Raw genomic sequence first — 12,439 nt, 5'->3', positions numbered from 1 at the left:
CGACGCAGGACGGGGCTGAACGCGGGGTGTCTTTGTAGGCTCCGCTCCGCTCTGCCTCCTGCCTGTGGCTGTGTAAAGGGATGGAGGGATCCGACCCGCTCCCAGGGGCTGCCAGAGGCTCTCCTCCAGAAGTTTGCTGGGTGTTTGGATACCCAGCAGGACTGAATTTCAGTGCTCTAGGGTTTGGTTTTGGGTTTTTTTTTTTCTGTTTTGTTTTGGGTTTTGCCCATACGTGGTTGTGTCTGGAGATGCTGGTAACTGCAGCATTCTCCCAGTTTCACCTTTTTCACGTTGGGCATGGTCTGGAGTGGAGCACCTAGCTTGGGACCCTGCGAGGGTGGCTGGCTGTCAAAAAATGGAGAAGGCGAAAGGGGGAACAGACAGATAAAGATTCCTTTGAAAGACGGAGAGTAGCACTGCGTCACAGCGAGGGGAAGGGCCCCGATGCTGGGGAGATACTGGGCGCAAGGCAGTCATTTCACAGAGCACCCGTGTCTGAGAAGGTGACCACAGGATGGAGAAGGTGACCGGAGTCATGCTGCAGATGAGGACAGGGCGATCCTGCTGGGGTCCCAGGGCAAGTCGGACCCTGCTGAGGCCAGGGTTCAGAAACAGGCACCCAGGAGAAGGCAGCGTGGCTGCCTGCTCGCCAGAGGTCTATGTCTGTTCTTCCATCGCGGTGTCCCAGGCTAGCGCTGTGCATGGCTGCATGGGGTTTAGGTGTTGCAGTGCCATGGGAAATCTGCGCTTTGGTCTTTTCTGGTGACTCTGAATATGTGTGCCTTTTGTTCCCAGGATCTCCTCTGGGTTAAATACCTCTCCGGCACGCTGCTGATCCATTCCCTCCTCAGCAGAGGTCGCTTGCTACCCTTCGCATTATCTCCAGATGGGCTTTTTTGGTGCTGGGTTTTGATTTGCTTGGCAGAGTTGAGTGCTGTGCATCCTACCATTCCCACAGCTGGATGTTCCTATTGAGGCCATTAGTCTTGGAGAGGGTCCTCTGAGCCCAGAGGTGGCTTGTGCCTGGGCTTGCCAGGCCACCCATGTGCAGCCAAGTCTTCCTCAGGGTGGATGAAGGTTGTGCTGCCTGAAGGCAGCTTGTAATGGGAACCTTCTGGTGTGTTCCCACATGGCACTGGGGGTCCCTCTTGTCCCAGCACTCCTGCAGCATCCTCTGGAGCAGGGCTGGTGGCGGAGAAGCTGCCAGAGGTGCAGGACACCCGTGGATGGGAGCGGCAGGACTGGCTCACTAAGGAAGGAGAAGTTGCCGAGTGTGCTGAAGCCTTGTCCTGGCTCAAGCAGCCAAAGCTTGTAAAACCAGAAGAACACAAAGTTTTACAGGCTCTGCAAGCTTAAAATGCCCCTCTTCATCACTCCTGTTGATGCATTTTTAGTGAGCAGAGGCTCACTAAACCACAGAAGAAGGTTTTGCATTGAGGACGTGTCCAGACCGTAGCACTTGTGCTGTTCAGGTGTGGTTGTGCCACCTTGGCCTCTTCCAGCCCCAGTGCCCTGTGCTGGCCATGGAGGTGACTTGCCTGATGCTCCTGGAGGTCTCCAATGGGTGCTTGTTTGCTGCCACAGCCCTGAGTTGTTGACATAAGGCTGCTCTGGGGGCTGCCTGGCCCACGTGCTGGATGAGAAAGCTGAACGCACGGTGGCACAGCACCCACCTGGCACCACCGAGGTGGGTCAGCCCCAAGAAGGTCTGGAGGAAAGCACAGCTCCTGGTTTAAGAGGAAAAGACCATTGCCTGCAAGCCGGGCAGGTGATCTGGGGACAAATTATGGCACTGCCAGGCAAATTCAGCAATGGGAGCAACAGGCAGGCAAACGATGCGTGTGCGCTGGGTGCCTTGGGGTAGAGAGGCGGCAATGACGCAGCCTTCTGCAGCCGCGTCCCAAGTGGCATGGGCAGTGTCACTGCCAGGGTTACAAGCTGAGGTCCAGTTCCCGGGTCCCCTCTCTCCTGCTGCCTCGAGGTGCCACTCTGAGCAGGTCCTTTTAAGAAAGCTCCAGCTTCACCCCCTTCCCGCAATGGCTTGAGGGGATAAAATCTGCCCTGCCTGAAAACAGTGTTTATAGAGGTTACGTTATTGACCACAGGTTGCCCAGGTCTTGTGGTTGTAGGAAATCTCTGACCAGAGGCAGGCACAGAGCATGTGGGGTTTTTTTCCCTTCTCCCTCTTTCTTTGCCAATTTGTTGGGGGCACAAGTAGAAATGATGGGCGCTCACTGAAGTGCAAATGGAAATAATGGAGAATTCTATAGGGCTCTGCCAAACCCTGTTCACAAAATGAAGGAGTGCAAAGGCGTTTGTTGGAAGGACAAAAAAGGAGTTAGATGACAGATCACGCTCAGCACTTCTGTTCGTTGAGGGCTCCAGTTACTAACTGCGAACACAAAGCAAGGGCCAGGAGTGAGCGTTGTCGCTTTCCAGGGCAGCAAAGTCAACAACCCAGACAAACAGGGGTGGTGAGCAAAGAGGAGACCAAGTAACTGGTTGTCAGGAAAGGTGCCCCATTGTAGGAGGTTTCTGGGAGGTATCTGGGAGGGTGTTTGAGTCATCACGGCCGCGTGGGCCAGTTTTGCATCCAGCAAGTGAGGAAGCAGGTTGTCACCAGCAGGAGCGGAGATGCTGGTTAGCTCTGGGCCAGCTTTTCCCAGTGAACACGCAAGCTCTAGTTCCCAGTTAGGAGGGCAAGGATCGGTGGTTTGAAACCCATCAGCCCAAACCCTGGGAAGAACAAGGTGCGAGGTGTCTGCAGGAGGGAGGGTTGGCCACACTGATGCCTCACCTCTGCCTTCTTCATACTGCAGATCTGCATTTCCCTCCTGGAGAACATGTAAGAGGAGCTGTAGGTGCTGGGGGAGCAAATACCAAACCTTTCTGCATCCAGACCCTCCTTGTGCCTGGCTGACACGCAGGCTTTTAGGAGAGCAAAGCTGCTTTGCAGCACTTGAGACCTGCTGCCGTACCATTGCCAGGAGCTGCTGTCCCCCCCCTTAGTGAATGCCATTCCTCCCTGTCATCGGGCCCCGGTGGGTCACTGTTATGCTACCAGGGGCCTCTTCTGAAGGAGACAGAAGCTTTTTCTGGGCCACAGTTGCCAAAACCCTGAGATAAACCTCTACAGGCACGGCACTAAGGGCATTTTCCTCCTGAATTAAGATAAGATTTGGCAGAAACGGTGCCAGAATTCCCTGGGAAACTGGGGTTTTGCGCACGCGTTCCAGACTCTGGGGCAGGGTGAACAACTGAGACACTCCTGTTCAGGATCACCCCAAGGACGGGTTGGAGTCTGACCTAGAGAGTTTCCCATCCACGTGGGCTACTGGAGTCTCCAGTAATAATGGTGGGACAATCTTTGGAGCCTTCGGCTTTGTACACTGCTCAGAGTGCTGTTGAAGCTCAGGCAGCCGCACTGACATCCCACTGTCATCCTTTCCCCTTATGGCTGCACGTGCAATGAATTTTTAGTTATCTGAAAATGTTTTGATGAACGTGTGCCCAGAAGCAGTGGGTTGGATTCTGGACGTTTTGTGTACTTGGATGATGTTTTGGGGAGCTTTTTTGAACATTAAAATCTCAGAGCTACTGAATTTCATTTTTCCTCACTTAATATTGACAGTTTCTAGATCAATCTTGGATTTCTCAGTATTTTTAAATGACCATGGGAATGTATCTATCTGGGCTATATCTGCTTGTCTGCTTTCTCCTTTTTCTTAAAAATGTGGATGCTGATCGGGGGTTAAAAATGAATGTCATCTCAGGAACTGTCCCCTTAGCATGCCGGGTTTTGCAGCAGTGCTCCTGTATACCAGACAAAGTCTCTGGCTGGAAGTGTAAATGGATAACTGGTTTATACTGCAGAAAAGGTCCAGCAAAGGACTACACAGGGTCAATCCAGGGACAAGGATGTGTTCCCATTGCTCTCTCCAGAAACTGAGGGTGACAGGAGAAATACCGTAGTTTCTGAAGCCCAGGAAAGAGCACAGGTCTGCTGGGCAAAGGCTGATACTAGTACAAAATAAGTTTTTTATCCCAAAAGCTGGGAGTGCAACCGATGCCATGGTGGAATTTAAAGCCCCAGTATGTAGGTGGTGATTTTTGTTTCCCGTTGACTGTCAAAACTTATAAAGTCTTATAAAGTATCACCTCTGGTTATGTGCAAAGGATCTTAAGCAACATAGACGTTTTCTCCTTTTAAGATACAGTGTCTGGTCTACAGCTAGAAATGTAGACTGGCCTTTCTTGCAAAGCAATTTTCAGCATCCAGCTGGCTTTCTGGTCTTTTGGACAGAAAAAAATGCACCTGAATGGAGGAGAGTGGGGGTGAATCGTTTTTCCACCCTGCAGGAATGTTTGCTATTTCAAAGACATTTCCCCACTATAAATGAGGGAGGAAAAAAAAAATAAAAATGCTGCTTTGGGCTCTTGTAACATTTTCTTCAGCTTCAACCCATCATCTAAGCAAACAAGATGTCAAAACCATGAGCATTTCTTTTTTTTTTTTTTTTTTTTTTTTTTTTTTAAGGCAGGGGCAAAACTTAATTCAGAAATGCTGAAATTGTTCCAACCAATTCCAGAAACTGTAAAGTGAAGAATCAGCTGATCACAACTATTTTACAGATTGCTTCAGCTTTGTCAAACCTTTTTTTTTTTTTTTTTTTTTTTTTATACCGGTGATTCCTGACCAAGCCTACCCTTAAAGGCTGTTGTCTTACTATTGTCTTTAGTTCAGTGTAGTGCTTTATTCCTCTGTCTCAGAAGCCAGTGGGTGTCAGGTAAGAAACGATATGCTGAACAGGATGTTTCCTTTACTTTTGCTCATGAGGTTGCCACTCTGAACGTGACTTTATCGGGGCTATAGCAGCACAAGCCACCTGGAGAGGTGACAACTCTTCTTTAGCCCTTGAGCCACAAGTTGCCCCTCTCAGAAGTCTGATCTTTCAGTGCTCACTAAGATGGCAAGTGAGTTGGGAAACTGAAAACGCAGGGCACAGCTTTGCAATTGTCTGCTAATTAGCAGTGATGATTTCATCGGGTCTGGAGCATGCCACCACGTGCAAGGACCTCCTGCCTGTCCTGAGGCCCCAGCAGAAGTGGTGCCCTACACCTTCTGGTTGCTTTTTGTAGGAACTCCGCAGGATGTTTAGTTTTGGCTGCTACCTGTGTGTGCGCGCGGTCCTCACCGGGAAGATGCTAAAATCACCACCAAGGCTGAGAAGTGTTCCTGCTGGTCTCTGTACGTCCCTGTCCCTCTCTGGCTGTTGTTTCTTGCCTTGTGCGTTTGACACTGGTTAGTTCCCGTGGACTGATTGCAGGAGTTCGCAAAAGCAGCGAAGCAAAATTAAGCCGTAGTCAGTAGCTTCAATTTGCTATAAAGGGAGTTTGTTGGCACTGGAAAACTTTTAGGGTTCACGTGAGTTTACATCATAGGTATTTGAGGGCACTTCTTCACCGAGTGACTACAGCAGTGGGATCCTCACTCTGGTATTCATAGAGCCATGCAATGAAAAATAAATGCCTTTAGTGAGTTCCTCTTGATAGAGCCTGTGTAGAAATCACTGGCTGTGGGAAGAAGCCGAGGTAAAGGCAAGGTGGGTTTGATAGCTCTATATAAGGAGAAAAATCTTCCTTTACCATTGCTACTCAAACTGCTTATGCAATCCTGTCACTGCAGAGCTGTAACGGAAAAAGAGCCTGCATTATAAAATCCTGCAATAATTAACAGCCCCATCAGTCACAGGTCTGCCATTTGGAAGCTGCTTTTGCTTTTTCCATTAAGTTGGTAAATTTTGCCAAAGTGTTTTTCTTCAGTGTTTTGGCATTCAGCCCCGCTCTCAACTCGTACGGTATTGACTGTTCGAGGGGTCCAGGAGCGGGGCTGAGGCCAGCTGGATCCCACACTGCCCATTCGTCTCCTTTATAGCCCCATCACTGGAATGAAATTACGTGCCGGATTTTCCCCTTAAGGCTTGTTCCCCCTCACTGTGGTGGTCAACGGGGATGTTGGAAGCAAATTTGGGTTGTGAAGGTACCCCTTCAAAAAAGAGCTGGGCTTCAGGTGGGTGTGTTGTTTGTACAGAGCTGTACGTATCTGACCCTCACCAGAGCAAAGGTGTTCTTAACGCTTGGGATCCTGCTGCCCTTGGAGTTCACGTCGTGTTGGTCACCTCCTTCCCCTCGTCTTTCCGTGCCTTCATTGGGCAGTCAAGCCCAACTGCTGATACCCAGCGAGGTCTTTGCTCCACAGACATGTAGAATTGTGTCCACGTCTTAAAACTCCATTGCTCTTTTGAAGGTGAGCACAGAAACACAGGTCTTTCCCTGAAGTGGATTTTAGCCTCTTTTAAGTCATAACAAGACTTCTGCTAGTGGTGGCCATGAAGAATCATCCTGTTCTGCTTCCTTTCCCACCTCCCCAAATGAACAGGGACAACAGCTCTCCTTGTACTCAGACATGTCTTCAGCTCAAGAGCTGTGTCCCATGGGATGAGGTGGACAGAAAACAACCACGTCTCCCCAGCTGGAGACCTCTTGAGCATAGTGAGGGTTTCCTGGTTAGCATATGGCTGGCTATAGGACGTTGTGGAAGAATACCGTGATTTGGCTATTCCAACTTGTTGTTGCTCCGTGCATAAACTAAAGCATCCCCAGAGCTCCTGAAATGTGTAGCCCAGTGTCGAGGTAATGGAAACAGCAAAGAATGATGTGCTCCATCTCATTTGTTTCCCAGCCGATGCAGGGCTGCTCCAGTATTTTGTCCCTTCAAGCCTTAAAATATTAGTTAGTGGCTGGATTCCTGTACAGATTTTTACATTCAAGGCCAGGTTTCCCCACCGATGTGTAAATCACTGCGGCTTCATTTTAGCTGTGGGAAAGGGTCTCCTGTACTCGGTGAGGATCTGGCCCAGGGTAATACATTGCCTCAGAGGACGCTTTTGTGTGCAAAAGCTGAGACTTGATGGCAGGAGAAGAGTGGCCTCTAATCCCATTTGATAAATGAGTTGTCTCTGCCAGATCTGAAGAGAGGAGCAAGCTGCACTTTGGCATCGCTTTGCATATCCCAGTGTTCGTGCTGGCTTGGCTGGAATGAAGAACAACCTGTGGATGTCCCACACTGCTTTCTCCTGGCTGAGGACTTTCTGTAGCGTACACTTTTGTCTCTGTTCCTCCAGCAGCCCGTGCTGATCAAGCTGTTAAATATCATCTCTAGAAGACGAGGGAACTCAATCTTCAAACTTTCCACCGACAGTTTTAAGTGAGCTTAACCAAGGAGTTTCCTATGTTCGTTATTTGGCTACAAATTAAGGAAGTCGGGGGGGAAGGGGGGGCTTCAACTACATTTCTCGTAAAAGTCTTCCTCTTTGCTGGCACTTCAAGGCTTAGTTTAGCTAACTGAAAGGTTTGTCCGGTTCCCTCTTGGGCATGAAAGGCGAGAGCACCGTGCTTGGGAGTCTGCAGCTCTCACACTTTCTAAAATTTCCTGCTGTACCAAGCTAATGAGAAAGTCATTAATGGCAACAGCATAGGGTGCTGAGTGGTTAGAAGCTGCCCCCACATCTTTGCATCTGGGCATAAAAAGAGGAATAGATCCATGCAGGATTTTGTATGTTTAGAACATTTTTAAGCGTGTAGTAAAGCCATAGGACTTGAATTTGTATGCTGAGATGCACATGACATGTTGGCCCATCTTCTACCCATGTTCTCACAGACGTACACTCCTGGCATGTCTTTTCACCTTCCAATTTTGAATTATTTCTCCATCCTCTTGCATTTCTGATGTTCTGTCCTAGACGGGATGAGTGCCAAAGAGTAGCAGTAGCCAAGGGACTGCTGACCTGCCACTGGTGACCCTTGCACCTCAAAACACTGGTCTGGTCCTTCAAGGCTTAAGAGACAGCCTCTAATACCAGTGGGAAAACCTTCCACTGAATTCAGTGGGCCTTAGATGACTTTAGAAGTAGCAAAACAAAATCTCAGTCAGAGGCAAGTGCTGTTCTGCCGAGCACCCGTTCTCCGTTTCCTGGGGACATGCGGACACTGCCACTGACTTTGCTGGACTTGTGATCGAGGAGAAGATCCTTAACAGGAGGGCTATTTTTGTTACCAATGTTGTAAAGACTCTCATTATTTTTTCTTCTTTTCCAATTTCAGGGGATTCTGCTTTCTCTGGACTGTATTGTGTTTTACCTGGTTCCTGGGATTCACACAGGGAAATTCTGAAGGTAAATTACACTTTTTTTAATCTCCTCTTTCAACCAAAGTTAAAACTAAGCACTTTGATATCACTTTAGGACCATCATTTAATAACGTCTGAGCCTAGTGCACAGAATTAAATGCCTTTACTCCTGATCGGTGGAGTGCTGCTGATACAGATGACGCAGTTAACAGCTGGCAAAAGAACCAGGTATTTTACAGGTGATTACATGCCCCACAGGATTCTCAGAAGTGCCTCGCTGTCTGGTGGGACCGGTGGGAATGAAGCACTTTGTGTCTAAAATGTCACTGGCATCTACCTGCACTTGCTAAAGCTTAACTGCTTTTAGAAAGTGCCCCTCGAGGCTGGGGCATTAAGGAATTAAGCGTCTCTGGCAGACAGGATTTTTCCTTACTTGAATGCAACCCAGTCACGCCTCCGCAGGCACGCAGGATGCTGTGCATACAGAAATGATGCGAGTTCTAAAAGTAAAAGCAAATTTAAGGAAGAAAAATCCTACAGGGGTGGTTGATAGTAAAATGATGATGCCTAGCTCAGTCCCTGTGCTGTAGGGGAAGTACTCTATAGGGCAGTGATCATACACCTTCACCCTAATCCTTACACCCCTTCTCCGGGCATCCCCTCCCCAGCGCTGCTGGAGATAGGAAAAAATACTCAGTCACTCCACGAGAGGAGATAGAAAGCTTCAGAGTCAACAAAAAAAAAAAAAAAGATTCATCTTTTACAGTTGGTAGTGGGAGCTGAGCATCTCTGCAACATCTGTTTGTAAAGGAGCCATCTCCTCTTAAAATAGCAACACCTCTTCCACATGGATGCTTTACATGGGGATATGCTGGAACTGAACAGCTTCCTCCGCAACCAGTAGACGACAATAAGCGGACTAGCAGGCTTCAGGGCTCTCCTCTTAGTCTCCAAAACATGAAGGAAAAATAGAAAGTTGGTCAATGCTCAGCTGTAAGCCAGCCCATAGAGCACTTTTTACAGGAGGGGGGAAAAATACATCCCTGCCATCAGCAATTTTGAAAAATGTAATATTTTCCAAATTCTGCTTCAATGCAAAAGAGGTGAACATCTGGCTGAATTACTTAGTCAAGCAGTTTTCAGAGCAAGTTTTATGTCAGCTCATAAAGAGGCAGAACAAATAGTGTGTCTTGGCGTCTCTTTTTTCAAGTAGATTTTAATATGCTGTTTAGATTCATCTCTATCCATCACTTTACTCCTATGATAATTAGGGGATGGTGCCGTGTCTTTTGATTGTTACCATCAATCTAAAGGAAACTCTTTCACTTTGCTCTCACTGCATTACCTTAGTGTGGTAGATAACTCCCCTCTTAGATACTTCCTCTGTGAGAAAGGAATTTAAAAATTCTTGCTCAGTTTCCCCACAGTCAGACACAGGCTGATCTTCTGGGTACCAGAAAGTAAAAACTTCCAAGGAAGCAAAGGCTGTAAGGAAACATCGGTGACCTGAGACTGTATTATCACTCAGGATTTTCAAACATGAGATTTATAAAAGCAAATAAGAGCGTGTTCAGAGATCTGTGTGAGGATGAAATTAAGCTAATGCCATGGGCTTTTGAAAATGCTGCAGTTATTGCTGCAAGGCTTAAGGGTCTTCCTGCACGCTGGAAAATCGGGGAAAGCAGAGGATGATTTTTCCATAACTGTTACAAATCATGAAGATCATGAGGTTAGTGAGTTCATCTGATGTGTACTGACTAAGGGTCTGGGCAGTAACTTTTGGAAATGTAGCATTTATTCAACCCAGTTTTAGCTGTGGGTATCCCATCTCAGCTGCTAGAACCTAGGAAGCTGCAAGTTATTTCTCTCCTGCTTTTTGGCTTCTTTTTCTTATAAAGCTTTTTGCATGGGGAAAGTGGGAGGGAAAGAAAGAGATGGGAAGGAGAGCAATAAAATATTTTATCCTCACTTTCAGAGATGACCATGTGATGGCTCAGGAATCTCTGCACATCTCACTTTGCACGCAGAGTCTGCTAGAAGTTTTTTTTTCCCAGTTGCTCAAATGTTGCTACAGGAGTGTTGCAACTAGCTTCAAGGCACCTGGGACCAGGCAGCTCTAAGTGAATGTTTTGTGTTTTTTTAAAATAATGTGTTTTGATGGAAAAATCTACAGAGGAAAGTATTCGAATGGGGAAAAAATGCTTTGCTAAACTTGGAGCTACTTAAGGAAGACAAAATTACCTTGCGTTTTACGTTAGTTAATGACATCCCTGTCATCCCAGGGGATGTGCCCCACCAGCCCAGGGCAGTCGGCATGGGATGGAGAGGCAGACAGGCTGGGTGCACAGGAGTCCTGAGCTGTGTGTCTGGACCTGGTGCTGGAAAATCCACATACATGTCCTGCATGAGGTCTGTTTTAATCAGGTTTTGCGTAGGCATCTAGAATTTGGCTCTACCGTAGTGGGTTTTGAGGGAAAGGAGTGGTTGGGTTGTGCCTTTTTTCCTTTTTCATAAGCCCTGTTGGATGCAGTTGCTAATGAGGCAGTTGGATTGGTATTGCAAACAGCAGCGGCATCCTCTGAGCAGGGAAGCATCCTTACGTCTTTGCAGAGCAGCAACCAAATGAATAGCTGTGTAAGGCAGTAAAGACACGCCACTGTCTGTCTCTGGGAGAGAACCTAAAAATACGTGTAGAAATTGGAAGCTGGAGTCTAGCTCCTAAGTTAAGTAGTGAATTTATTTTCTTAGGGCTAAACCCTGATGCCTTTGAAGTCTGTGGCAAGGGTCCCACTTGACTTGGCTAGAGCTGGGCTTTGGCCTTTTCTGTTTCCCGGGCTCTGAAGATTATCCAGTATGAAGATACCGCTGTGGTTCGTCCATTCAGTGCAGAGAGGGGAAAGCTCTACCTTTGCTATGCTGAGGGACAGCCCTGTTGGGCAATATAGCAGAAAAACAGTGGGGGACCAAGGATTTCTTAGTATGGGAGAAGTACCATTATTAACACTTGCACATGCTGTGCAGTAAATCATCCCTTCTGCATAGAGTGGGAAAATTTCCATCCCCTGTCACATCTGACACATCTGCTCCAGGCTGGTCTCTGCTAGAAAATGAGTCAAGCTGCCTTAAAAAAGGGAGGTGGGAATAAAGCTGAGCTCAGACAAAGTAAATATTGATTGACTTGTTCTTACGTAGAAAAATGGCCAAGGTTTTTGCCAAAGTCAAGGAACAGAGGTTTTCTCGTTATCCTCCTCCCTTCCTGGCCAGCAACATTACAGGTCTCAGACTGGCTCGAGTCTACGACCCTTCTCGCCAACACTGAGGATCTCTTTTAAGTGCCAGTTCTCCAAATATTGGTATTGTGCTGAATATCTAATAGTTAAGGGTGAAAGAGGCCAAATTCCAAGGTCCCTTTAGAAATGGAGCTTGTTTTTCCTTTGGACAACCTTTGTTTTACTTTCCCTTTTAATCTAGGAAAGCTGCAATCCCGTGATGTTAGCTGACATGCAGCCGTGATTGCCACTGCTGCATTTGTGACTGTAAATTCTTACCTCGCGAGGTCAGCGCTTGGACTGTACAGCCCAGGCGAGCTTCCCCAAAGAGCACTTAAATACATGAGAGTTCGCTGGTCATCGAGTAACGGGGATTGCATTTGGGCAGGGAAAAGGGAAGGAAATACAGTTATCCCAGCTCGTTTTCAACAGTGGTAGTGTCACAGTAATCATTATAGCCTCACCTTTCTCTGTCTCTACCATGTAGTTAACATCTTTTATTAGACCCAGATGGAATAAGAGAACAAGTTTTGGGGCATACGAGCCTCTTTTTCAGGTCTGGCCACATTCATCTTTGCAGCTCTTCTCACATAGACCTCAGCATCTTCCCCAGTTAAAGCAGTTCAGCTGAGACGGCCGCCAGCTGGCTCCAGTTTGCGTTGCTTTTGCCTGCTGATCTGCCTTGGACGCCGAGCTGTGTGTGACTCCTGTTAGACCTTGGGGCCGGAGACCAGAGGATTCTGTTTGTCTGTCCATTGCAGACTTCTTCCAGGGGCAGTGGAGAAAGATAGGTGTCTCTGGACAGCAGTCCCTCTCATCCCTCTTGAACGAGGCACCCAGCCCCTGGGTGACAAATGCTGGAGGAGTCTTCTACCTCTGTTGCTCAGTGGCAGCCATCACTAGTTCCTCAGTTCTTGACAAACCAAGTCTGGTTACTCCAGCTTATTAAAATGATTTAAGGCTGTAAGATGATCTGCTGGGA

At 47.7% G+C, this 12,439-nt stretch overlaps 1 protein-coding gene across 1 annotated transcript in view; it reads left to right on the top strand.

Moving 5' to 3' along the window:
• COL27A1 (collagen, type XXVII, alpha 1) overlaps nucleotides 1–12,439 on the top strand; it is a 164,690-nt gene that overhangs the window by 1,691 nt on the left and 150,560 nt on the right. Inside the window, exon 2 of the mRNA XM_009888040.1 lies at nucleotides 8,164–8,234. Within this exon, the coding sequence (XP_009886342.1) occupies nucleotides 8,164–8,234 (71 nt within the window). The remainder of the gene's footprint in view (nucleotides 1–8,163; nucleotides 8,235–12,439) is intronic.

Source organism: Charadrius vociferus, unplaced genomic scaffold (genome assembly GCF_000708025.1).
Source record: "Charadrius vociferus isolate BGI_N301 unplaced genomic scaffold, ASM70802v2 scaffold56, whole genome shotgun sequence".
NCBI classification, from domain to species: Eukaryota; Metazoa; Chordata; class Aves; order Charadriiformes; family Charadriidae; genus Charadrius; species Charadrius vociferus.
The sequence above is the reverse complement of the archived record's forward strand: the minus strand, read 5'-3'. Positions and strand labels throughout refer to the sequence as shown.